General features: G+C 37.7%; 2 protein-coding genes across 4 annotated transcripts in view; both read right to left on the bottom strand.

The window, feature by feature from the left end:
- Nucleotides 1-8,950, bottom strand: part of SCHIP1 (schwannomin interacting protein 1) — a 611,917-nt gene extending 602,967 nt beyond the window's left edge. For both annotated transcript variants that reach the window (XM_009446613.3, XM_009446614.3), the window contains exon 1: nucleotides 8,310-8,950. In XM_009446613.3, coding sequence (XP_009444888.1) covers nucleotides 8,310-8,372 — 63 coding nt within the window. In that variant the 5' untranslated portion in view covers nucleotides 8,373-8,950. The remainder of the gene's footprint in view (nucleotides 1-8,309) is intronic.
- Nucleotides 8,951-10,217: 1,267 nt separating this feature from the next.
- IQCJ (IQ motif containing J) overlaps nucleotides 10,218-24,185 on the bottom strand; it is a 199,301-nt gene continuing 185,333 nt past the window's right edge. The window contains exons 3-4 of one of the 2 annotated variants that reach the window (XM_054680286.2): nucleotides 19,513-19,648; nucleotides 10,218-16,964 (exon numbers count right to left, since the gene is read on the bottom strand). In XM_054680286.2, coding sequence (XP_054536261.1) covers nucleotides 16,776-16,964; nucleotides 19,513-19,648 — 325 coding nt within the window. In that variant the 3' untranslated portion in view covers nucleotides 10,218-16,775. The remainder of the gene's footprint in view (nucleotides 16,965-19,512; nucleotides 19,649-24,185) is intronic. The other variant, XM_063806363.1, reaches the window with a different exon arrangement.

The following is a 24,185-nucleotide window of genomic DNA, read 5'->3' as shown; positions in this document are numbered from 1 at the left end:
ATAAATTTTTATTATACTTACAGTAATCTCTTGTAAGGAAACAAAAATATGAAAATATATGAACACTCAATGTTGACATTGATAACTATAGTGGCATAGTTCAATAAATTATATGTCTATGTGATTTCATATTACTCATTCACACTGTACCATAAAACTTTAAGAAATTTTAATGACACAGAAATTAAAATATTAAGTTTTTAAAAGCACAGTTAAAAATGTTGAAAATATGTTTAAGAGCTATATTTATATATATTCATACTAATACCTAGTGTATACACATTTCGGAATCTCCAAGGAAATTCACTGAAATGTTAACAATAGGGGTCTTTGTTGGATTAATGGTGAGATATATTTTTTAACATTTCATATTTTCTAAAATGAATACACACATTACAATGATAAATGAATAGGCATTGCTATAAAATGAGACACAGAATATTACAATGTAGTTTAGAAACAATGTCATTCAAAATGTGTTGACTGAAAAAAAAGTAACCGTTCATTATTGATAGATTTCATTTATACAGAAGCCTCATTTCCTGTCAGTTTTTGATAAATTAGTGATCACTGTACTTTGCTCTAAAATGTAAATAGCTCCCTTCTTCCACTGACACAGCACAGATTTGTAGGTCTTCATGAAAATACAAAATGTACATACATTAAGAAGTGTAAGCACATTCATTCAAAACTATACTTTTTAGCTCTTGACACTGAAAATTTATCATCTTTTAATATATGAAGCATATTATTTTTTAAATATATGTGCATATGTGTTTTAGGCGCATATGTGGAATCCTATGTATTTGAAAATAATTCTTGTCCAAATAAAGTAAACCACTTAGAATATTTCGGTGTAATTATGATCACATAGCTTAAACATTAATTACAGGGAATGAATAAATGTTTCCCCAGTTTCTAGCAGGTCTTCCTGCCTTTCTCTTCCTTCCAAAATCCCAAAATGAAGTTCCAAGAGGATGTATTTCTTTTTCCTACCTTCTAATTACCCCAGTCTTTGGTTTAGTTGGCAAAGGCGACTTTTGCATAAGCAATAGCTCTCTTTCAAAAAAGACTGATGTGGGAGATTGTGAAAGACCTATAAAGGTCCTGTGATCTTCAGTAGGGTCCATCCAAGCACCCAAACAGAAGCCTCCACAGCCACGATTGCCCCACATGTCACATAGGGAATGTATTTAACACATGCAATCGTGGATTACTCCCTTCCCATCATCCCTTTTCTACTGGCACAAGTCAGAGGTGCTGTTCCAAGTAGAAAATGTGGGTTTGCACAGCAATTTAGAGTGTGCATTGCTTTTTTGTCTGTTTGTGGGACACTGGAAGATAGGCCTGGCACAGTTCATCCTTCGCAAGTGCTTAATGCCATCCCTGGGGACAGGAATATCACAAGCCCAGAAAAACACAGCTTTTAGCCACTTGGTGTTGAAAATTTCAGGCAAAATTCCAAAAGCCCTCAAAGCTAATGTTGAATTGACAAAGTGCCAAAACCTCTCTGGCATTAAATTTCCACTCTTTATTTTCCCCCTTCAGGTTAACAGCTTGTGAAAATAATAATGTGATAATGCCACTCTGTGTTCCAAATATCTTGAAGCACGATCTTGTTAAGCTTTCGTGTCCCTTTGAGACTAATGGGAATTGAGCCGACTTATTCATTTTACAGATGAGAAAACCCCCCAGGAGATGAGTCAAATGTCTGAGTGATGGCCCTGCAATTTATCACATAGGTCCCAGGTCTAGATTAAATTCTCCAAACAAGGCCAAGTGTTCTAGGAAAGGACCTGAAAAGCTCAGCTAGCATGAAAAAGGGCCAGAGAAAGATTCATAGAGATTACTAGGCAGGCTAGTATAATAAACCAGTGAAAGTGGTGGAAATACACATTCCAGGAGGGGCAACAAGGCATAGTCTAGGCATAGCAATAAAGCATAGTCTAGGCATGTGGCCAACTAGAGTCAACAAGAATCACCATGGTCATCAGAAGATCTAATGTGACATCAGGGGCATTTTACAACATCAGGGACACTGGAGTTTGGCTTTTCTGTTTTAGTTTATCTGAGACCCTCTCATAATTACAGAATACACTGCTATGCATATTACAGTAAGCACCAGAACTCTACCCCCCATTATAGAAGAAATTCCCTTCCCTGAATTCTAGCAATCAGGCCTGAATGCATGATCTAAACCAGTCAATGGCATGGCCCAGTTCAGGACTTTGGATCTGGAAGAAGTGTCTCAGAAAAGTGAGGGGTATTTTTGAACTGTGTAACCATTGCATCCAATGTACTGAGGCCAACAGCATTCCAATAATGTTGCCTCTTGTGTGTGCCTTTCCATGGGTTTCTGGCCAACCAACTTCCTTTAGTTCCCTTTTTCTGAGCCTGATTCTCTAGCCTTCCTGTCAATTTAGTGAGTTATCTGTTGTGTTTCTAATAAATTATTTTTCAGCTTAAATTACCTAGGGTCAAGTTCTGTAGTTTGCAACCTGGAAGACTGAAATTAGCAATGGTCAAGGCTGCAGTAAAATTAACATCAAGCAGATCTAGCAGGCTATACCAGGTTTACAGCAACAGGAACTGTGGGTTTGGAGGAAGAAGTCTTCCCACAGTAGAACAGAAGTCCAGGTATGGCAGAAAGTACTAAGTGCTCTAAAATCTATTTTATTTTCTTATTTCTATGTAACCTGTAGGATATTTCTCAGTCTCCCTTGCAGTTAGGTATGGCATGTGTATTAGTCCATTTTCATACTGCTATGAAGAAATATCCGAGACTGGGCAATTTATAAAGAAAAAGAGGTTTAATGAACTCACAGTTTCACATGGCTGGGGAGGCCTCACAATCATGGCAGAAGGTGAAGGAGGAGCAAAGGCACATCTTACATGGCAGCAGGCAAGAGCGTGTGTGCAGGGGAACTGCCCTTTATAAAACCATCAGCTCTCATGAGACTTGCTCACTATCATGAGAACAGCACAGGAAAAACCTGCTCCCATGATTCAATTACCCTCCATTGGGTCCCTCTCATGACACATGGGGATTATGGGAGCTACAATTCAAGGTGAGATTTGGGTGGGGACACAGCCAAACCATATCAGCATGTGACTGGGTTCAGTCAAAAGAATGTGAGTTGAGTGATGTGTGCCTCTTTCAGAATGGGCCCACTAGAACCTCCCACATGTGCCCTTTTTCCTTTCTATTTTGCTAGAAGGGAGACAACTGTAAGGTGGTCTTGAAAGCCATGTGTTGAAGATGGCATAGCTCCCACCATCCTGGGTTCTCTGAATGACTATATGAAGAAGGGTCACCCCACTGTATTGCTTCCCCTTTCAGTACTGATGCCTAAACAGGAAAAAAACTGCTGTTTGTGAGCTATTATACTTTTGGGGATCCCTTTGTTACAGCATAGCCTAGATTCACCATGTATGATAAATTAATCAAGCAAAGATTCAAATTCAGAGCAGGGCCAGTATCTATGCTGACTTGATATTGACCCCTTGAATTGATGGTCTACAGCTTCAGGATTTCTCCCAATTTATAAAAGAACAGATGACAATTGGAACAGAATCTTTAAAGGTATATGATGCAGCTATAGCTATACAGATTGAAAGGATACAGGCAAAAGAGCAAAAAAGCTCATTAGAGATTTGACAGTCCTAAATAGAATCATAGAATTGATTAGCGATCAATGAATTCTAAATTTTTCATTTCTTTTTTATGCATTGTAGTATCTCTATGCTAGAGATAATGAAAAGATAAATTATAACTCCAGTTCTGCTTTTTTCTCCTTTAACCTAGTTTTCCCTTCTCAAATAGATCCAAGTGATGCATCTTACTCTCCCTCCTGGGTTTTTCCCAACTCCTGAGGTTTAAAATAAAACCCACCTGGGGTTTTATTTCCCAGTTTTCCCCTTACTCCTTTTCAAGTGGGTGGTTTCTCAAGGAGCTCAGGGAGAATTAATCATCTCAGTTCTTGTAATCACAAGAGTATGTACCCAGTACATATTTGTTGAATGAAGAAATTATTGTTTTCTTTTTTAAATGAGATGACACTGCACTGATGACCCTTATCCATGTCTAAGTTGGAAAAGACCTTAGAGATCACATAGCCCTTCTGCTACACATGCACACACACCATTAGGGAGTCCCCTTCTATAGCATCTTTTATGTGGGTCATCCAGTGTGACTCATATTTCTGGTGATGAGAAGCTCAATGCTTTATTCCTATACCGTTGAAAAATAGCTCCATTCTTTTTTTTTTTCTTTTGAGACGGAGTTTCACTCTTGTCGTCCAGGCTGGAGTGCAATGGCATGATCTCGACTCATTGCAACCTCCACCCAGTGGGTTCAAGTGATTCGCCTGCTTCAGTCTGTAGCTGGGATTACAGGCACCTGCCACCATGCCCCACTAATTTTTGTATTTTTAGTAGACAGGGTTTCATCACTTTGCCCAGGCTGGTCTCGAACTCCTGACCTCAGGTGATCCACCCACCTCAGCCTCCCAAAGTGCTGGGATTACAGTCGTGAGCCACTGCGCCAGCCTGTAAATATTTTTTTTTAATTTCTCCATAAATCTTCCACTGATTGCTCAGTGTTGAGGTCCCTTACTAGTCACATATTCTGATAGAAATTCCCTTGCCCAGGGGTCAGTAAATTGGTTTCTAGCTCCAAATTATTATTCCATATACAAGTCTTTATCTTCTCCACCAAGACATCAGAAAAAATTCTTCCAAGCCATACTAAAGTCCAGATACAACGCTTGTATTTATATTTCCAGGAATCTTAACAAAAATGAAACATAAGCAAATTTGTATGAATTGCACTAAGGCACTGAAGCTTTATATTCTTTTATATCTACTGTCACATCATTAGGCTGAGTCTGTCTTTGACTGCTTTTAAAAATAGAATATTTACTATATCATGGGTCATCAATGTACATGCTTTCTATACCAACATTGTATTCTACACAGTACAGTTCCATCAGTTTCAAAGCACACAAAATGAAACCCAAGGTGGAGAAGTGGGGGTTTTTTTCCTGACATTGTGGTGCACAGGAGTCAGAGATGGAGCACTAAAACAGCATTCTAGAGAAGCATGCTACTGAGGTCAATCCAGAATGTTGGATTCAAAATGTGTATTGCATCAAGATGGGTCTTATTAATGGAGTCAGGCACTGTGTGATGTAGTGAGTCAACTCCAAAAGTGTAGATGAGATGGTGTGAAAAATCCAAGATGAGAGTCAGAATTACAGGACAAATTAGGCAAGATGGAAGTGGGCTGACTTCATCCCTAGGACTGGCTGCCTGGATGTGTACTTGTTCTTTACATGCTGCAACTTAAGTTTACTTATGGGGGAGAGTAAAATCCATTTAGAGGGACTGGAATTTGAAAAATTAGTCAAAGTGAGAAAAGCATCATATCCAGACATTTCTATTTGGATAATATTCCTGGACTTTCAGCAATGTGTATATCTTGCATGAAAAGTCCCTAAGCTCTTTTCTGTTCTCTGGAAAAGGTAAGATTACTCCATCATTTCTAGTAATATTTAATGTAAATCTCAAATCAGTCAGGTCATACCTAGTTAGGTCCATCATGTAATACAAAGTAGGAATGTACCTTGCAAATAAAATTGGGACAGAGAAAGGAATAACAGTAAAATGTAGTAATTGAGGACAAAAATCACTTGATAGAAAGTTTTATGATGAATCATCAATCTATAGTGATTCTCTGGGATGCTAGGGTACCTCTCTTGAGCCTCTAACGTCCACTGTGCCCCTTGTAGTGTTAGAGACATACTAAACAAGCCTAGAACCCATTTGGAATCAATCAGCATCCTGGTCACTGAAATAACCCCAAGGATCCCTATGTCCCTCTAAGAAGCTACCATTTAGGACCCTCTTGCAACACATTTCAGTTTCAGGCTCTTCCCTACTGGAACCGCTCCTGTTGGGACTGTAGCTAGGGGAGTTGCTTCTACAGGAATATGTGATGGAGACTGATGCAACAGAGATGAGACTGAATACCTTGGATGTAAGAACTATTTCCAAGATCAACTAATCTTTCTTAGTGCCAAAAAGGGTTAAAATCAGCAGTAAAAACCACACCCGCCAATTAGCTGCCTCTATATTCAGCCACCCTGCAAAGCATCCTAACTAGGGTGGCTTTCATAAATAAATATGCCCCTACATTCTTTGTAGCCAAAGGTTATAAATCCCTTGCAAGGGTGGGTGGACCACAGTAAAGAGATCTGGGAGCATATTTTTACACTGGCAAGAAAAGCAAAATGTCACTCAACTAAATTTAAGATTGTTCACATACATCTGCTACCACCAGAATGTTATTTAAAAAAGAAAAGAAAGAAAGAAAAAGAAATGTGAATATCTAACAGTTTAGCTCTGAACATTTTTCTACTGTTCAGGTGACTGTTTCAATAATGATTGAAAGGCTATCAAAACAGAAGCAAACATGTGCTTGTAGTTTGTCATACAGCAACAATTTCTGGTTAAATAAATACATAGACAACAATATCTCAACTACAGAAAAATGTGTGTGCTGGATAATAGTTATAAATATATCACTAAAATGTTTGGAAAAAAGCAGCAAATATAAAAGTTACACTTCTGACAATATCACAAATGAGTCACATCCTTCAGAGAGACAGAGACAAAGATCAAATAAATTTCTGAATCAGAATAAAATCTGACACCATTTCACAGCAAGCAGTTCCATTTTATGACATGAGTCTTGGATTCTTCTGGATTAGAATGTACAATTTAATAAACCAGAATGATTTGTTCAAAGTTCATCAGGGGCTGCAAATGGATACAGTTTGCCATAAGGGAACAATTTAAGTTTAAAATCACAGAGGTACATGCAATGGTGTGTGAAAAGTCCTACTTACCTATTAAACCAAAGCAGAATAATAAAATTTTGGGAAATGAAACTTTAAAAAACTGAAATCATAAATCTACCTTTCATTCTTTTCAAAAACTGAGGCCTTTTAAATACTGACATCAATTATGGAAATTATCAGTGGATCTATTGAGCAAAGATGACAAAAATATATACTAAGGTCTCCTTTATATAAAATTGTTACATCCTCTAAAATTATGCACTTCATACACTGTCAAAATGTAAGTACCATTTATCCCAAAATCAAATGCCAAATTACTGAAGAGTTAAGAAGCAACAGTAATTCACTTGGAAATTATCCATAACAGAAAGAATCCATTATATTTGAATTGGAGGTCAAGCTGAGTAAATTGCATTTACTACTGGTTTTTAAATATAAGAAAAACTACTAAAGGAAATAAATTTTATAATACAATTATATAAAAATATATTTTATTAGGCTTTAAAATAAATGATTCTGCATAAATAAATGTTCCAAACTAAGTTTAATTGGCCTGAGAAAAGAATCATGATTTGTTAAAGTTACTGTTTAATGACAATATGTTCTCTTAGAAAAAAATTTGAATAGCTAATCAAAATATCTGTTGGGGTCATTCTGGGTAGTAATTCAAAGTATTATTTCTTCGTTGGTTGTGTCATATCATAATATCATAGAACTACACATTTGATAGTCTAAAAGATGGAGTTAAAAGATGTTTTTGAAGAAACCATTTTTTTAATTTCTGGTTTGAAGATTTAAATTGAACATTTTGAAACTAATTATTTTCAATAATGCTAAAAGTACTATTTCAATAGCCCATATATAATTTTATAAAATTGTCTGTTATTTCTACTTATAATAAGCTGCCACTCTATACATTTCATACCAATAAATTCGAGATTTTGTAAGTCATCAAATATATCCCATGTATTGACATTAGAATACCTAGACATTTGTTCTTTTGGTAACTGAAAGTATAATCTAAATTGAAAAAGTTTAAAACTGATCTTCCCAAACTGTACAAATCAGGAACTACTTTCCAAAGAGAGTCTTGTGCATACAAAGGGCAACAGATTGCACATTTGGAACTATTTACATGTGTATATTAAAATGCTATTTCCAAAGTCCACTGCAATGCAATTAGTTTTGGTGTACTAAAAAAAAGAACACTCAAACTTAGATTCTCAAAATTCAAAGCACCAAATATCCACATACTAACTATGCAATGAGAAAGTATTTTTTTCAAATGAACACTCCAATATACCTTAAATGCTTAATTCTGAATTTAAAAATGTAATGAAGGCCATCAGCTTAAATTTAGCGTTACTTAGTTCGACTTTGAAGTTTTCTCTCTTCATATGTAAAAATATGATACACCTAAAATAGATGGCAGACATTTGCAAAACTTACACTGTCAGAGTGCTTGCCCTGGTCACAGTCCCACGTTGTAACACGCTGCCCGGACCTCTCCATGGTGCTGAAGAGTTACTCTTGCCCATTTGAGAGGGAAGAGTTGTTTATTCAAATTGGCTTTGAAAGAAATCCGTAAAGGGTCACCTGGGTTAGCTAGTAAGGTTGTCTAAAAAATTTCTATAACACACACTAAATAAGTGATGCTTTTGCCCTTCAGTTATCAACCACCATGCTCAAGCAGCTCAAAGTAGATTTTGGAGCAGAAATCTTCAAGTATTGGCAAAAAAGAGCGAGAGCTTTTTGGGAGATGAAGTTTGCTGATTTTTGCCAGTGTTCTTCAAATTGATAAAACACACAGAGAAGACAAGGCTACTTGGAGAACAGAGGATTCCAGAAAAGTTCTTGATCTTAATGCAGAAAAGAAGATCCCATTAGTCCAAAGCAGCTGATTCACTTCATGCTATCATCTGATCTACTTTTCGATTAAAAATAATACAATAAAATAGAGTTAAGAATTCCACAAGGCACTGCACATACCATGTAAACAGGTCTGCCTCATTCTCGCCCCAGCCTCGGTCTGCTGAAGATTATCACAGCAGAAATCAGGCTCTGTGGCTTTCACAGATTATCTCTTTCTGAGGCTGAAACGTATAAAGAGCCACATGACACCCAATGATGTCATCTCTAAAGCAGGTCACAGTTGCTGCTGTATATAGATAAAGTCCTTCTAGTGAAGTATTTAGCATAGTGATTTTCTTGAAAATCTACTTATATCAAATAGCATGGTCTTCTATCAAAATACTTAACCCTATCGATACAGTGCCATGAAGAGAAAATCAATTTGCTGCTCATATGTGAGACGAAGCCTCCCCTTTAAGCTAAGATCAGCTTCTGGTACTGCTTTAAAAAGTGAATAACTGCCATTAATTTGTGGTGAATATAGTGAAGAAGGGCTTTTCCCTGGAGAAGCTGCTGTGGGAACTAGAGGCTCTCTAAGGATATAGAATCTATTTCTAAACACCTCTCAGAATATTTAGCATGTCCAAAAATTATTTTTTAATTCAATCCATAAAGATTGCAAAATAAAAATTAAGGAAACCATCTTCAACTTCTAACAACAGTTTATGTAACAAAATTAAGAAGTTGTATAACATAAAAACATCTTACTATCTCTGAAACGATTGGAGTATATTTTCAAGTGTTGGTTAAAGAAAAACTTTCTTTAACTCAGTATTTTTAGATGTTTTTCAGCTCTGAATAAAGTAAAAATAGAAAATTAGCTATATTGTTACTAATCTGCACACCTAACTGGTAATTGATGTACACATATTCTTTTAAAGAATGTTTAAATGAGCAATGTCCATGATCATTCTTTGCAACATATTTTTCTCTATTTAGTCATATGCCATAATTTATGATTTTCAGCCATAATTGTCATTTATGCCAGTTAATAAATTATCTAATCCCCTTTCATGCCAACTAAACAATTCTTATAGCCCAAGTGAAGAATAACTTGAAACTTATCTAATTAGTGCTTATTAAATGTATTCCCTCCCTTAAGGCCAAATAGATCAAACAAAAGCAGCTTTCCTTTAAGAGCACAGTATTCTGTCATATTTTTGAGAAAGAACCATAAATCTGAGGAGAAAACAATTTTCCACACAACCAGTGCCACTGAACAAATTCTATTAAAGCAATGGTGATTGTTCTGGCATCTCATCAGGAAAATATTGCCTCACCAGCTTCTCACCGCATATCTAAAATATCCAAATAAAAATTGAGAATGCTAAAATATCCAAATAAAATATCCAAATAAAAATTTATTTGGATAAATTTTTATCCAAATAAATTTATGCTAAATATACAAATAAAAATTGAGAAAAATATCCAAATAAAATTTGGAATATTTTATTCCAAAGGCTAAAATATCCAAATAAAAATTGAGAAAAAAATTGATCATCTAAATGTTCTGATCCACTTCAGTTTCCTAAATAAAGCAGATATTTTTGTTCAATTTCTACAGTTTAGTATTTTCTACACTTTAACAATGATGAAGATTATCTGGGGAATTTTTAAAAATTTAAAAGTCCCAGCACTTTGGGAGCCCAAGGCGGGTGGATCACGAAGTCAGGAGTTCAAGACCAGCCTGGCCAAGATGGTGAAACCCCATCTCCACTAAAAATACAAAAATTAGCCAGGCGTGTAGTGGGCACCTGTAATCCCAGCTTCTCAGAAGGCCGAGGCAGAAGAATCACTTGAACCCAGGAGGCAGAGGTTGCAGTGAGCTGAGATCATGCCACTGCACTCCAGCCTGGGCAACAGAGTGAGACTCTGTCTCAAAAAAATAAAAATAAAAATAAAAGTCCCAGGCTGCTTCTCAGATATTCTGACACGATAGTTCTGGAATATGCATTTTTATAAAAAGTTCCAAAAGTAATTATTATTTGGAAAACACTAATTAATATATTACAATATATAAAATCATATAAAAATCAAACTGACTAAAAAGTATTTGTGATTCTTAAAATGATTTTTTTTAAAAAGCCCAATTTTTGCTTCCTGAAGTATCCAGTGTTGGGCACCCCCTTCTCATTTTCTCAGGCTTCCATAAGAAAGCATTTTCCTAAAGACTCCTAGCCTCTAATTTCCATCCTTTTCTCCTCTCTACAAAGGTGGAAAGAGTTACACTGATTGGAGGATTAGGCAAAGGAACTGGGCATCTACAGCTCAGGATCACCCTTCCTCTGTCTCTGTGTGGGATCCAGCTCCCTGCACAGGATTCACACTGGCTTGCCCTGTGGGTGAGACTGGTAAGTTTCTCTCATTTCAAAGTTCAATAGTAAGATGTCAAATGTTGCCACAGTCAGAGTTACACCCTCAAATCCAGCTTTGACCGGAAATAAAGTTGAGATTTTGATCTCCCTCTGCCTAAATCTCTTATTTCTGAAAATAAGTTTCTAAATCAAGAAGGGAAAATGAGTTATTTATTGACTTTCTAAAACTCCATCTTCTAGTACTATTGTTTTGTTGATTAGATTTGTTTTTTATATAAACCCTATGAGCCAGTTAATGCAACAAGTTTTATCTGTGAACTTAATAAAATTTTCATTTGCATAATACAGCTCTATAGATAGAGGCCTATAAAAAGGACATGTTGTATATAAAACTTTCATTGGAAGTTTTACTAAATGCATTGTTCAACTCATTAATTGCATTATTGAGCCACTTAGAGGAAAATTCGAGTTCTTGGAATTTTCCTTTAACAACTAGTAACTCTAGGATAATGTTTCTCAGAGTGTGTTCCATGGATCCATTAAGCCCAGTAAGATGTGACTCTTTTCAGGTTTCATGCTCAAAGAAGCATAGAAAGTGTGAAAAAAATACAGCCTTCCTGCAGAATCAAAATGTGTAGAAACTTAAAAAGGCTCGAAGAAGTCGTAAAGTAAATAAATTGACTCATTTTACCTCTCTTCCAATTAACATTTACCAATGTCCTGTAAAAGTAATATTTCAGGTGCCACGTTCAGAGAAATTCTGCTCTAGAAGATGTTTCAGCAGTAAGATTTTTCTTAATAGTAGCACCTAAACCTTCTATACAATTAATCAATTAATAGTTATCATTGCCTATGTTATCAACAGCTCTGTTACAAGAATTGACAATCATGACTGAGGAATTTGTAAATTCTGCAAGGGCATAGGTTGTTTTCTTTTGGTGATCATTGTATCCCCAGTGCTTGGCAAAGGCCTGGCACACAGTAGACATTCAGATAGTTGTTGAACGAGTGAATGAATGTAGACCTAATCCAGGGATGTGAATAATTATCCCCCACCCCGAAAGATGTCTCATTTACAAAAGACCCTTAGGCTAATGAGCTTTCCAGAAGAAATGGAATACAATGATACATCACACTCCAGTTTCACCACATCTAATTTCTCCTCCGACCCTAAAGCGTCTTTTATACCCATTCAATGAGTGGAATGTTGGTTATGTTGGTTTTTTTTTTTTTTTTTTTTTGCAGATATAGTAGATGCATGTATTTATGGGGTACATGAGATGTTTTGATACAGGTATGCAATGTAAAATAATCATATTATTATCCATTAAGTAATCATGGAGAATGGGGTATCCATCCAAGCATTTATCTTTGTGTTACAAACAATTCAATTATACTCTTATAGTTATTTTAAAATGTACAATTAAGTTATTACTGACTATAGTCACCCTGTTCTGCTATCAAATAGTATGCCTTATTCATTCATTCTTTTTTTTTGTGTACCCATTACGTTAACTATTCCCAGTTGCCCCCCTCCGGGCTCCCACTCCCTTTCCAAGGCTCTAGGAACCATCCTTCTATTCTCTCTGCCCATTAGTTCAATTGTTTTGAATTTTTAGATTCCATAAATAGGTGAGAACATGCAATGTTTGTCTTTCTGTGCTTTGGAATGTTTATTTGTAATAATAAAACTGGATTTATTATGTAGGGTGCACTCTGTGTCTAAATTAGAGATCTAACAATTTATCTCACTAAGCCGTAGAATAAAGACAGAATTTATATGAGGACAAATGCCAAGAGTGGACTTAAGGTAAACTACACAGAAAACAAGTTATTTCTCAACTATCTTTATCAAAGGTGACATACTTGATGTCTAGATTTTTACATCTATACTCATAGGTCATTAAGTGTAGAGACTGCTAAGGAAGATTTATTATGTTACTATGGATGAATGAATCAGTGATCAATTAACTGTCAATTTTGCATATCGTTTTGAACTCACGCAATGTGCTAATATTAATTAGCAGTCCTTTTGAAAAAATTTTAAATCCCCAAACCAGAACAACATGTTTATTTTTAAGCCTATCAAGAAAAATTACCCTCAAACCAAGATGTTAAAAGGATAATTTGGGAAAAGGAATCTATATTATCAGCCAATATTTAGAGACATAAAAGGGAGAGGATGTTTGTGGTATAAAGAGACTATTTTATATAAAAATAGATTTATGCATACTGTCATATATGTTTATATATTATATAATTTGTAAAACTTTGGAAAATGAAATACTCTCTCAGGCTCTGGTTTGAAAGAAATGTATCTACTTCTAAGTAAATACTAAGAAGTCTTCTCTTTGTATATATGGTTAATATATTCTCAGAACCAAAATTTGGAACAAATAGACAAAGAATTTGTGCTATTTGGGGGTCTGAAAGGAAGGATGAAAGATAATGTTTGGGTACTAAAACATTAGAATTCATGAGACCTAAATTTATAACAGCTGAGCTTAATACTGTAACCTGTCCCTGACCTGGAAAATCTAGGTTATTAAATTATTAAGTAGCACAAAGCTTACATTCGCTATAGTTTGTTTTTTGCTTTTGTTGTTGTTGTTGTTGTTGTTTTTGAGACGGAGTCTTGCTCTGTCACCCAGGCTGGAGTGCAGTGGCACGATCTCGGCTCACTTGCAGGCTCTGCCTCCCAGGTTCCAGCAATTCTCCTGCCTCAGCCTCCCAGGTAGCTGGGATTACAGGCGCACACCATCATGCTCAGCTAATTTTTGTATTTTTAGTAGAGACAGGGTTTCACCATGTTGGTCAGGATGGTCTCGACCTCCTGATCTCAGGTGTTCTGCCCACTTCAGCCTCCCAAAGTGCTGGGATTACAGGCATGAGCCACCACACCCGGCCCATATTCTCTATAGTTTTAAATATCTCAGAATTGTATTAGAAGGGGTCCCAGAAATCCTCTTTCAGGGCTGAGTTTTCCCCCAACCAAGTGTGACTTTGTAACAAGACTTTCTACCTAATTAGTCACCAGAGTTTTCTTGATGTATTTAAAGCCTGGAGGTTGTAAATCTGAAAAGGGCAATAAAGCTTGAGGGTAATGAAGCAGTTTGAATGTTGGTGAATATGCCGCGTTCAACAGCAAGGGTAAGACTGACTTTTAGAAGTATATTTGGAAAGGTTTGGTGGGTCATCTGGCTGGCTGTTGAATATCCAGACACTCTTGCTAAATGCCGGGACACTTAGGCAGTGCTGTCAACCTAAGCATCCCACAGCCTTCACTCCAGAAGTAACACTCAGGTGTTACTTCACACCTGAGGTAACAGTCTTCAGCTGGTCCAAATCGGTGGTTTTTGACCCTGCTCAGGACTATAATTCCTCTTGACTAGGAATGAAGTAAGGTCTGCTGGTAGAAGTTGGGCAGCTGCAGGAGTGGCACTTAATTCTGCTTTCCCCAGTGTCCTAAGAATCTGCCTGTTCCTTATTCATCAGGTCTTGGAAGGAAGGAGAGCGATCTATGCTTGCTTTTACTCTGAGTGTGGGGGTGGTCTCTCAGAGAAGGTCTACTCATTTAGATGCAAAAGGACTCAGTTCATCTTCAGAACTGGAAAATCAATCTTTAGTAAGAGCAACACTAAAATAAATGCTTAATTTATTACCTTTGTAATGTACAGTTCCAATATATATATTCATATTCATTCTGGAGCATGAGTTGATTCTCATGGATTCACTTGGGGAATCACAAACAAGTACTGTGCCCCTCAATCAGTGTCAAGTTAAAAATTCCATCTCTGCTCTCCACAATTTTTCCACAGCATTTTGAATAAACTCACTGAACGTTTTCAAGAGCAGATTCAAAATCAACTAATATTTAGTGAGAGCCTTCACTGTCCCAGGTTCTGTGCTGTAGTTTACATGTGTAGTGCCGTTTAACCTTCACAGCAATCCCAATCCATTTCTGAGGTGGGTATTATTTCCAGTTGCAGATGAAGAATGTCCTCTCAAATGATATATCTTGGACACATAGAAATAGTGGCAGAGCTGCTATTTTAAGTCACATCCTCTTAGACCCAGGCAGCGCCTCATTCCATGAGCCACAGTGCCCCCTATAGGCCAGATCATAATAATATGGGAACCAATGGGAGAGAGAGGCGTGACCGCAAAGCAAGGCCCAAGCAGGAGGAAACAATTCTAAGCCAAAAGAGATTGAGAATGTCTCTAAATAATCCCAAAGGTTTTTCCGGACTTATTTGTAAGGTCATGCTAACAATTTCTGAAAAGGTCATCAATCTTGGAGTTTAGAAAATACCATGCTATAGTTTCTTTCCATGATAATCCTATTAGACAAGCTACAGATCTCTGGGAGCTGGAAACGAAAAGAGTTAAATATTTTATGATATGAAATTGATTAATAAAAAATACACAGGGCATTTCCTACTGTTGTCCTTTGTGCAATAACTAATATTTTTTAAGGAGAGAAGGTTACTCTTTTTAAAAATCATTTTGATATCCACAAGCTCCATTCCCTAACAGTTGCTATTCAAAATTCCTATTTCTAAAACAAATTTTTCTGTTACCACATGATACATTGCGGTATAAGGGCACTTAATATGCAAATTGCTAACATAACTTAATATTATCTTCCCTTCTGTTGCTCTTTAATTTGGCATTGAACAGCTGAGGTTTGAGGTTTTAATCAAGGAGCATTGAATGAAGCAATTTATAAAATCAAATGAGGGTTTTAAAAATATTGTTTCATTCACTGTTTGTAACTACCAAATTGTAAAGCAGTCTTAGAAATGCATGAACTGATTGCTTGACCGTGTCTAAATGCAGCCTTCTTTTCAAGTAATATAGTGGAAGAATAAAATATGGAGCTCCAACCCAATGGGTGGCCCAAGAAAAGGTAGTTATCTCTTTAAGTCTCTTTTTCATCACCTGTAAAATGGAGATAATAATAGTGCCTTTCTTTGTATGATTATTGATAGGATTAAACAAGATAATAGCAGAGTGCCTGGCACATAACAAGTGCTCAGCTTTTATTAAGATAATGAATTTGAGCACTCATACTTAAACGTTACTTTTGTTATATATTTTAAGGCAGAAATGTTCTAAGAACTACATTAACCACTAGGCCTAGCCAAAACAATCAGAGCAGAAGCATTGAAAAGCATCATTATCAGCTCCACACAGGAACTCAACCAGATTAGTGAGCTGATTTCCTGTGTAGTGCATGCCTGGGGTAGATAGTTGAGATAGGCAATAATTGCAGTTATGGGCATGGGGCTGGAGAGCAGCTGGCAATGTCCAGAAGTTAGGTAAGGGCTTGTTGGCCTCCATTAAGGTTGTGCTAGAGGTTAGTAGAAAGAAGGCAGGGACTTGGGACAAGACAGGCAGTTGATCAGATATGAGAAGATAGAAAATTGTCTAGGCAGTAACAGCAATAGATTAAACCCAGAGAAAGAGGGCTGAGGTTCAACAACCTGGAAAAGATCAAGCAAGAGGCAGGGCATAAAGAACTCCCCAGGGACACAGCTCACTGACAACATTTGACTTGGACTGAAGGCTTTTAACACAGAAGTTCCAAATGGACTCATGGTTGTTAGAGGAAGATCATTTCTTGATGACAGGCTTAGTCAGTGTAGGCCAGGGGTCATCCTATTCCCTCCATAAACTTGAGGTCCATTCACTGGAGGGTGAGAAAACCAAGTCTTTCTATCTGGGGCTCCTTGAGAGTATGTATGAACCCAGTGGGTCTGGCAAGCTGGTCAAGGTAGAGAAGAATCACCTTCCTTCCACCAGGCAACTTGTCCCCAGGTGACTGCAACCTCCAAGAGATGTAAGGATGAATCTTCCCAAAAGGGGCCCTGGCAAACTGATGATCACAGCAGATAAAACAAGCTTAGCTCACTAAACTCCAAACAACTACACATAAAGTTTTCTTTTAAATTGTGACTTGGATATTTTACCTAAGTGACAAACCAGAGACTTGGAAGCATCCCAACATCTTATACTTTCATATTTTATTTTTTACATTTAATGTCACATCACTGTGATTATCAATATTTAAGTCATTGTTATAATCAATAACTTCTATTAGAATTCTGGGCAGGGCCTGCTTGCTTTCTGACAGCTAATTCTTTTTGAAAATCTGTTCTGATTCTAATTCTTTTTTTTTTTTTTTTTTTTTTTGAGACAGAGTTTCCCTCTGTCATCCAGGCTGGAGTGCAGTGGCGCAATCTCGGCTCACTGCAACCTCTGCCTCCTGCGTTTCAAGCCGTTCATTCTCCTGCCTCAGTCTTCCAAGTAGCTGGGATTACAGGTGCATGCCACCACACCCAGCTAATTTTTGTATTTTTGGTAGAGACAGGGTTTCGCTATGTTAGCTAGGCTGATCTCAAACTCCTGACCTCAAGCGATCTGCCCACCTCAGCCTCCCAAAGTGCTGGGATTACAGGCATTGATTCTCACTTTTTATAGGCAATCATGGGTGAGCCAGACTGCCATTCACTGAATACAGTCATCCTCATCACATGAGCACAGAGCTAAAGGATGATGATATGGTGGGGCTACAGGATGCACCCCCAATTCGGTCTGATATACCTTATGGGAGAACAAATTGCTGGGAACATTTGAGGGAGGAAATATCTTCTACTAAAAACCAACAAGGAATAAGGAGGCTAAGCTAAATTAAATAAAGTAGAACTGTTAGTGAAGCTGTGCAGAGATATAAATGAAGTTGATGACTCATGAGCAGGGAAGAACATGCATTTATGCACAAAACACTTACGCTAGAATCGAAGCAGTACAGCCGTACAAATATAAAACAAACATATATTCTCATAGGAGTCCAATAAAACCAAAAGGTTAAGCACCCTAAAGCAACACTAAAACTTTTAGATATCACTGGATTCAGCAGCAATTGAGAATTGTCGTGAATTGGGGCTGTGAGAAGGTACAAAAAAAGTAAATCCAAACATTTAACTCACAAAGTGATTTCTAATACTGAGTTTCCACCATTCAAATAAAATCCCAAAGTCATCTAATTTGCACTTTCTATTGGCATTTACAGCAAAGACATCTTAAACATTCAATTCTCACTTTAGTTTTTACCTCACAAATCATGAGTTAGACACAAACGAGAAGCCCTGGCATTTTCCAGTGTAGTTCACGAGTGCCCTCTAGTGATAGTGAGGTCAGTTAGGCTAAGCCATTCCCCTAAATAATTGTTTTAAAGTGAAGATTCACTAAATGTTCAATTTCTGCTGTCAATTAAAAATGGATCTTCTGCCACTTTTATTTGCATTGCTATAAACTCAACTTATTCTCTCTCTTTAAATCCATATCTAGGCAAAACCATTTATTGAAGAATATGCAATGCAACCATCTGAAAACATTTCAAATACAGCAACTTTTACCTGATCCCAAAAAGAATACATTGTGTTGAGTGTTGGGAAACCTTTTTACCACAGAATAAACATGATAACCAAAAGTAAAAGAAAAATTTTTGGAAGTAATATACTTGTGTAATTACTTCATTTCTCTAACTTTTCAGCATTTCAGTGACTGGTTACAAATTATCACAGTGCTTAAATCCACAAAATCCTGGTTCATAAATCCCTCATCACTGATTTCTTCCCACTTTTGGTGTTTTTTAAAAATAAAGACTTCCAGCAGGTTCCCTTATTCCTTAACTCTCTATCTCAGATTTCTTAAACTGGTGGCCTGTAGGTCAATTGTGGTCTGTAGGCATGCTTGCTTTACCTTTTAAATTTTCTTACTGGCTGCTAACACTTAAAAATACAGATTTCTGACATGTCCTGAAGAAAGAAAATCACATTTGGCCATGCCTGCCTGTATCGCCACATGGTGACACAGTGTCAGGAGCCAAGTGCACTGCCCTTCGGGTGAGGTCTATGTTCTCCATGTAGCCAGGGGCACAGCTCAGCCACCTCAGTCATGAGGGTGACTTACCTGGCCCCTGGAGACATTTAAGTTGCAACCCCTGAGTGTGTGACCACTTCCAATTCTTCTGGTAAAAGTTCTCTTTCTACTCCTTATAACCAATCTTATCTTCTATCATATTAGTACCACACAATAAAAGAAACACACAGCACATACTAAAAGAAATATGCTATTATAAAGAAAAGGAAAAAAGATACCTCCATAATAGAGAAATGAGAACACATAAATGCAGTCTATTTTCTCCAGACTTGATAAAGTTCACTTTGTGCTTATGAATTGTGTCTTTATTTTGAGGTGACAAAACTCTCACCATGGGTTCCTGGGTAGCAAATAAGCTACATAGATCTTCACTGTCACAAACCACCTGCTCACATCCCAAGATTTCTCCCTTAGAACCAAAGTCTAGGCTTTCAGTTGAATGTCAAGTCAGGACATAGAAAAAGAAACATGACACTCACGGGTGTGCTGCTGTCGGAGAAGGTGTTCATGCTGACAGAGCTGCTCAGCTTCTCTGAGGAGACGGAGGGTGGGGACGGGCTCCTCTTCCCCAGGGGCTCCTGCCGCTGCAGGTACTCTCGCCATGCTCGCTGAATGCTGAAAAAACAAAACAAAACAAAAAACAGCACACACATGATTACTGTTGGATCATGGCCCACAGACTCAGAAACTCACAAGGAGTCTGAAGGAATTGGCTTTGGTGCCAAGGGAAGTAGAACATACAGAATGTGATATAGTGAATCAGGAGACCTGAACTTTAACTTCAATCCAGCCATGGAGACTGTCTCCCTACCTTACTGGTTTGACTTTCACAGACTTGACTGCGCTCAACTGGCCTAAAAGAGTCAACTTAATAATAAAATTCATCAGTCAAAACAAACTAGTTTGCACAAGTAAATGTACTTTGATTTATGAGACACCAAACTCTTTCAATTTTTCATCTTATATTTTAGATGAGAATAATAAATAGGCTGACTACTACTGCATTCACTCAGTGTGTGATTTTTGAGGGGTCATTCTGTGCCAGGGTCAGCTGTAGACTCTGAACAGGGACTCCGCCGTGCACAGCTCCAGAGCAGTCCTTTGCATGACCGCAAGGTGAAGGTGTCAGTGATGTGCAGCGCGGTCTGCATGGCCAAATGCAGTGGCCCTGCTGTGGGGCACAAGGCAGGCGAGAGCACCACATCATGGGTTTTATATACTGTGGAAGGGAATAGGAAATGGACAAAGATTATAAATAAAGAAATGGACAAAGATTATTCAAGTGTTACGTACTACTCAGAGAATTAATGTAATGTCATTAGGCAGCTATTTCAGGTTTCACCTAAGGAAGTTATTTTCCATGATTAGTATCAGAAAAAATAAATTATCTTCTGCTCAGGATAACGGAAACCTCTTCTTAATATAAGCTAAGTGATTCCCCCATGGACTGTGTATTAGTCCGTTTTCATGCTGCTATGAAGAAATACCCGAGAATGGGTAATTTATAAAGAAAAGAGGTTTAATTGACTCACAGTTCTGCATGGCTGGGGAGGTCTCAGGAAACTTACAATCATGGCAGAAGGCACCTCTGCTGAGTAAAGGGGGAAGCCCCTTGTAAAAGCACCAGACCTCCTGAGAACTCACTATCAACAGAACGGCATGGGGGAAATTGCCCCATGATTCAATTGTCTACATCTGGTCACACCCTCAACATGCGGGGATCATTACAATTCAAGGTGAGATTTGGGTAGGGACACAGAGCCAAATCATATCAGACTGGCTTGGGATCTTTGAGATTAACATCTCGATTTTCATGGAGGGGGGGGTCACTGAACACAGTCTAACCTCTTCTGGGAGTTAACAGTTAATGCAGACTAGTTGTTAGGATTCAGCCTTTTAAAATAGTTTAAGATAGCTGTATTAATTCTATCACTATCTCTTCTAAACTCCTGGAAGCATCTGATCTCTGTAATTCTTTCACACACAACCTATGTCATTAAAGTTGTTTCTGAATCAACAAACTTATTTATTCTCATTTGGCTGGAATAGTTCAAAGATCATCAATTCTCAATGGTCACAGCATATAAATAACAAAAAAAAATGTGACCACATTATTGAATCTGTATATTTTCCCTAATTTATTAAAGGTCTGGGAATTACAATGCTCAAGGAAAAGTCCATCAACTGTAGTGCAAACAATACTTTTGGGTCAGTAGCCAATTCCCTGAAGCTAGGAAACTTAAGCTTTAGGGGTTCTTACTTAAAGGCCAGGAGCCTCTTCCAAGATCCTGATGAGGGGCTCTTCATGATTTGTATAGAATTGTAAAAATAAGATATTTTTAGAGTTTTTTTTTAAAGGACTCTTCAGATTATACATACTTCAAGCCTCACTAAAGCAGAATCTGGCCCGAATTTGAATTATATTTGGTCACTGTTTTATTATGAAATCTTGCTCAAAGTGCATTTTTATTTCTCTGTTTTTCTTTGGCTTAAAGATTTTAAGCAGAATGGGAAAGGGAGTCCCGTAAGATTGCCTGCCTGAGTTTGGTGGTCTTCTTGCTTCTTCAAGACCCATTATATCAGGGAGGAGTGAACTTAAGGAAGCTGTCGGTGATGTTCACATCCTCTGAGTTGCTTGGGATATCCCAGAGCCCAGCTAACAAGTTCTGCCGCTTGAAGGTTCCTAAAGTCTCTAAACCTGCCTGTCAAGAGCTCAGAATGTGTAACGTTTTAAAGGCAGTCTAAAAATTAGAAAATGTTGACAACCAATAGAACACCCACAACTTTATAGGACTTTGAGGTATTCTACACTGTCCTTTTTTCCCTTTAAATCGTCTTCATTATTCAGAACATACAAAAAGAAAATATAGTGGCCATTTGAGATACTACATTTTAGCTTGTTGAACACCAGAGGGCGGTGTGACACCTCTAAAGAACCAAATAACATTGGGCAAAACTGAGATGAGAGGTTTGCAAAGGAATTTGCACTTAAACATCCTCTTCTCCCTCCTGGTTTTATGGAATTTGGAAATTGGCATACCAGTTCTCCTTAAGTCAGATATTAAGAAGACAATATTATTTTCTTCCTAGTTAATGGATATCCTTTTCTTTTCTAATTTATAAGGTGACAATATTAAGTACTTTTAAAATATGTATTTAAAACATCTGTGCACCCACTGACTTTCTTAATACAGGAGTTTTTTTTTGTAATATTTATTTTATAGTCATCCACATATGTGAAAACAATTTATTACACGATCTTATTATTTTTAAAACATACTATAATATGATATATGTATTTCCCATTACTACTTGTCCTTCATAATTACAGTTTTTTTTTTTTTTTTTTTGAGACGGAGTCTCGCTCTGTCGCCCAGGCTGGAGTGCAGTGGCGCGATCTCGGCTCACTGCAAGCTCCGCCTCCCGGGTTCATGCCATTCTCCTGCCTCAGCCTCCCGAGTAGCTGGGACTACAGGCACCCGCTACCACGCCCGGCTAATTTTTTTTTGTATTTTTAGTAGAGACGGGGTTTCACCGTGTTGGCCAGGATGGTCTCGATCTCCTGACCTCGTGATCCGCCCGCCTCGGCCTCCCAAAGTGCTGGGATTACAGGCGTGAGCCACCGCGCCCGGCCATAATTACAGTTTTAAGGACTAGATGATAAGCTGGACAAGTCTTTAAATTAGCATTTGGGGTCAAAAAATGACAGGGCCATCATGTCACACCAGGCTATTACCCAAAATTGCTACATGGTTTTTTAATGATGGAACTATGCTATGTTATTCTCTGTATCATAGAAAAGTGTTTACATGTTATTTACTCCCCTTGGCGATTCCTACAACATGACCTTCAAAGATTAAATTGTTCCAATATTAAGCTGTCTTAATACCATCTCCAGATGTTATTTTACTGTAATAGGGAACTAAAGTAAAATTTAGAAGCACCTCATCTCTCAATCATAAGGAATCACTTTCAGCCTTCTTCTCCTAGATTTACCATAATTCCTGTTCACAAGTCTCCTTTGTGGCTACAGAGTAAATTATCCACTACCTTGACATTTTTTTTTGAAACTAGACAATGCTATTCATTATAATTCTTTAAAGGCTTGTTGAAGTAAGAAAGCACATGTTGTGTGCTCCTATATTTTGAATTATAAATAAAGTGTAAGGGTTTACTTCTAAACAGATGACAAATACATTTTCAACAATTTTTTTTTTTTTTGCTAGGTCAGTTCCTGTGTATCTTCTCTTATAGCAGGGGTGGCACAATCTGCCTGCCTCTGCCCTTTTTCTGTATATCCCTGTGTGTTTTACAGTGCAGTTGGCTCTGTCATGCACTCACAGCCACTTGGGGGACTCACAGCCTGTGCAGTCCAGGTTGCCAATGCATATGTTTATCTAGAAGAGGAGAGGAGAGGGTTCCCAGAGAGCTAGGGTGCTTAGAGAAGGCTTGAGGGAGTCCTAGTATTTTAATTCGTCCTAAAGCATGGATGGGATTGAGATTGATGGAGAGGAAGAAGATCTTTGGGCAAAGGCACAGAAGTGAAGACACCAGGCAGGAAGCAGGAGGATCCCAGAGAAGAGCAGTAAGTCTGAGGCTACAAAGATGGCAAGAGGCTCTCAGAAGCCACCTGGGGTCAGGCTGGGGGCAGACTGTGCAGTGGGGCGCAGACTGGGCAGTGTGGGCAACCCTGCTTTGGTGCAGTTGATAATTGGTTTCAACTTTTCAAGAACAGCCAGAAATCTTGATTTTTTATGAGAAAGTACTATTTTGTATATGTTACCAAACAATTATAAAAAATTCAAAATACATTATAACTCAAGTAGGCTGAATTTAGGGATGGACAAAAGAGGACACCATCAGAGAGGATACATTGAATCTGAGTATCTTGGAAACAATAGCTGATATACATAGAGCTCTTTTTTGTGTTGATTCTCTCATTCAATCCTTACCACAAGTGAGCTGTGAGGGAGGCACCATGATTATCACATGGGTAGATTTTGCGTGCCCAATATTAATTTCTCCTTTTCATTGGTTTTGCGGATCCACCAACTCTCTACCCACGAGCTTTGGATGAAACAGATCCTACCCTATCACTGTAGAGGGTGGCCCATTCCCCCGAGCTGACTAGCCAGAGGGCCGTGGTTGGTTC

The sequence above is a fragment of the Pan troglodytes genome, chromosome 2 (assembly GCF_028858775.2).
Source record: "Pan troglodytes isolate AG18354 chromosome 2, NHGRI_mPanTro3-v2.0_pri, whole genome shotgun sequence".
Classification (NCBI taxonomy): domain Eukaryota; kingdom Metazoa; phylum Chordata; class Mammalia; order Primates; family Hominidae; genus Pan; species Pan troglodytes.
This window is presented reverse-complemented; position numbering and strand designations above follow the sequence as displayed.